At 39.3% G+C, this 3,890-nt stretch overlaps 1 protein-coding gene across 3 annotated transcripts in view; it reads right to left on the reverse strand.

Annotated features, from left to right (window-relative positions):
- Positions 1–3,890, reverse strand: part of RDH11 (retinol dehydrogenase 11 (all-trans/9-cis/11-cis)) — a 23,617-nt gene that overhangs the window by 8,375 nt on the left and 11,352 nt on the right. For all 3 annotated transcript variants that reach the window (XM_011994221.1, XM_011994223.1, XM_011994222.1), the window contains one exon: positions 2,895–3,084. In XM_011994221.1, the coding sequence (XP_011849611.1) occupies positions 2,895–3,084 (190 nt within the window). The remainder of the gene's footprint in view (positions 1–2,894; positions 3,085–3,890) is intronic.

Consider the following 3,890-nt stretch of genomic DNA (forward strand, 5'->3'; position numbering starts at 1 on the left):
AAATTACCCAGTCTGTGGTATTCTATTATAGTAACAGAAAACTGTCTTTACTAAAGACAGTAGTAAATCTTTGTGACCTTGGGTAAGGCAATGACTTCTTAGCTACGACTACACAAGTGACAAAAAATAGATAAACTAGACTTCATCAAAATTTACAAGTTTTACATTTCAAAAGACACCATTAAGAAAGTTAAAAGACAACCCACAGAATGAAAGAATATTTGCAAATTATATATCTGACAAGGAACTTGTATCTAGACTATTGAGAACTCTTGCAACTCAGCAATAAAAAGGCAATTATCAAACTTAAAAATGGGCAAAGGACTTGAATAGACATTTCCCCAACAAAGAAACAAATGAACCAAAAAGCGCATGAAAAAATATTCAACATCATTAGTAGGAAAATGAAATGAAAATAAAAGCAAGATATTCCTTCATACTCACTAGGATGGCTAAACTCAAAAGGAGAGACAATAACAAGTGTTGTTAAGGATGTGAAGAAATTAGAACACTCATACACTGCTGGTGGGAATGTAAAATGGGGCAGTCACTTTGGAAAAGTTTGGCAGTTCCTCAGCAGTTAAACACAGAGTTACCATATAACCCAGAAACTCCACTTCTATGTACCCAAGAGAAATGTCCACAAAAAAATTTCTACACAAATTGTCACAGCAGTATTCAAATAGCTAAAAGGTGCAAACCCAACGCCCATCACCTGATGAATGAATAAATAAGATGTGGCAAATCTATACAATGAAATGTTACGCAGCAATAAAAAGAAATGAGCTACTGACACATGCTTTGGCATGGGTGAACCTTGATAACATTAAGCTAAGTAAAAGAAGTCAGTCACAAAAGGCCACATATCATATGATTCCATTTATATGAAATGTCCAGTAAAGGCAAATTCTTAGAGACATAAAGCAGACTAGTGGTTGCAGGCAGAAAGAAGAGCCAGTGCAAAAATCTTAAGGCTTCAATCAAAACAGACTTTTATGATCATTTCTTGATGGTGGTCTACATCGCTGATGTTGGATCTTCAATTAAGAATCCATAGCAAAGGAAAGGTTCTTCAAAAGTCAGTTCAATAGTAAGTTATGGATTTAGAGCTGACTTTCTTTAAACCACTCGGTCAAAGCCAAGATAAAGGGTTATTATTATTATTTTTTTCTTAAAATCTCCAGGGAAGAAGAATCCAGTCATTCTTGGAAAATCAATCCAGTGTACTATATAAATCTATCTTCTTATACTTCAGAACCACATTTCCAACTATCTGCTATACATTTCTACTTGCATGCCTTATAGATAACACACACACACAACATGTACAGAGCCAGGTTTATTACACAGTGGACAACTGTTACTCTTTGGCTGAACATTCTACTTTCTTTTGGCAATAGCAACCTGATTTCCTTCTGCAGAATTACCTTTTCCCCTCAATATAGTTTGAAAAGAGCATTAATAAAGTCCCTGTCTGCCTCTAATCAAAAGAGTAAAAATGAAGGGATGGGAAGAAGGAGAGACAATGCTTCCCTAGAGAGTCGATGATAAGCAATAAAACCTAAAGACTAAAGACAGCTGGCATTCACTCACCCTAGCAGCAATGCCCTGGCTAGCTGACTGCCACTCTGACTCTTCTTAGCCTGGCTCTTCAGTCTTCCCTTTCAACCTAGGGGTCCCTCCTCTCTCTACTAATAGTTTAATAAATTTCCTTCTTGCTTAAGGTAGACAAAGTCCCTTTCCACTGCTTTGGAATCCAGGAACCAGAAGTTCCACACATTACTTTTCCATGTCTGCTGTCTTAGTTAATGTCATCATCAACCTCAGTCAGGCTTGAAATTGAGGTTAGCAAAGCCTCTCTCATCCCCTCATTTATTAATCATCCAGTGATAAAAATTCTGCTGCTTCAGGGCCTCTTTCACATTACCATTCCTTTCATCCCAACTTTCTGGAACTCTCTCTCTCACTAGGTTAATTATTCATTCATGAAACAAAGTCTCTAAAGCACAGACCAGATTATGTCTCTACTGAAACAACTCTGGGGCTCCTCCAGAAGGCTGGCATTATAGGCCTCTCATAATCTGTCTACCTTTCTTTCCAATCTTAAAGCTACTTTCAGCTACTTCCCTAAAATTTCAGGTCATTTCAACAATAACCTGAAGTAGAGGTAAAAACATGTTAAAATTTTGATCTTGTGTGAGCCTGGGATTTGCTTCAAAATAATATGGGAGAAGAAAAATATGGAAAGGGGTAGAGAATGGGGATAGGGCAGAATTGGTCATGGGTTAATGGTAGCTGAGTCTCCATTATATGCAGGTTCAGTGCACTATTTTATCTACCCCTGTGTTATACTCAAAATTCTCTACATTTAAATCATTTTAAATGTCTTTGCTTATTTGAGAGGGGAGTCCATAGGTAGTATTTCAATCCTGAAGACAATAGAGAAATACATATTCAAATTCTTTTTTTTTTTTTTTTGAGGCAGAGTTTTGCCCGACCTCAGGTGATCCGCCCACCTTGGCCTCCTAAAGTGCTGGGATTACAGGCATGAGCCACTGCGCCTGGCCTCAATTTTTTAAAAAATTCTTTTTAATGTAAAACAATAGAATTAGGAATCCAAAATAGAATAAAGATGACTGGACTGACATAACAAAGACAGGAAGAAAACAAACAATGTATAATTATCAGTATAAAAGATGGCATAAGTAAAATCAAATGTAGCAATTATTACAAAAAAAGGAGTCAGATTCCCCTATTAAAAGGTAAAAACTCTACAGTTAAAAGACAAAAGCTACATTAGACAATGTACTTTTAAAAAAGGGTATACCCAGACAAACCCAAATATCTCCTTTGAGCAATAAAATCTCATCTTCAGAAAGAGATAACATGCATACCTGAAATGATTCCCACTTAGAATCTCAAGACCTTCTGTTAAGGCACAGTGCAGGCTGGTCTGGGCTCCCTGCTGAGGAGTCTTGATGAAAAAGGAGAAAAGCCACCACATCCATCTCATGAAAGATGAGTGCCGAACCAGTTCAGATTGGACTGTGCCAGGGTGTACAGAATATGTCGTAACGCCAGAGCCTGGTTGGGGGTGCCAAGAAGAGAGAGGAAGACAGGACTTGATTTTGCAGAATGGCCCGAAACAGAAAAGGATGTAAATAAACATGTGACTTTCACATATGGACTCTTTTGCCCATGGTGACATCAGAAGTATTGCTCACAGTAATTTATACTTCTATCTCACAGATTTAAGAAGGCTGTAGACAGTGCTAAGGACCTCTGTGTATTTGTGACTGGAAACTTCCCTGTCAGGAATCAGCAAAGCCAAGACTCATCCTCTCAGCAGCACTTAACACTGTTGACCACCCCCTTCTTTTTTTCCCCTTCTTTTTTAGAGATGGGGTCTCCCTATGTTGACCAGTCTGGTCTTGAACTCCTGGCCTCAAACAATCTTCCCACCTTGGCTTCCCAAAGTATTAGGATCACAGGCATGAGCCACCATGCCCACCCCATCCCCTTCTTTTTTTTGAGACAGTCTCGCTCTGTTGCCCAGGCTGGAGTGCAGTGGCACGATCTTAGCTCTGCAACCTCTGCCTTCCAGTTTCGAGTGATTCTCCTGCCTCAGCCTCCAGAGTAGCTGGGACTACAGGCATGGGCCACCATGCCAGGCTAATTTTTGTATTTTTAGTGGAGACGGGATTTCATCATGTTGGCCAGGCTGGTCTCAAACTCCTGACTTTAAGTGATCTGCCCACCTCGGCCTCCCAAAATGCTGGGATTACAGGCGCCCATCCCCTTCTTAAAGTCTTCTTTTTCATTGGCTTCCATAAGCCTACACCACTTCTGGTTTTCCTAAACTTTCTGGCTGCTCTGTCTCAGTTTTCTGG

The sequence above is a fragment of the Mandrillus leucophaeus genome, unplaced genomic scaffold (genome assembly GCF_000951045.1).
Source record: "Mandrillus leucophaeus isolate KB7577 unplaced genomic scaffold, Mleu.le_1.0 Scaffold448, whole genome shotgun sequence".
In the NCBI taxonomy this organism is placed as follows: domain Eukaryota; kingdom Metazoa; phylum Chordata; class Mammalia; order Primates; family Cercopithecidae; genus Mandrillus; species Mandrillus leucophaeus.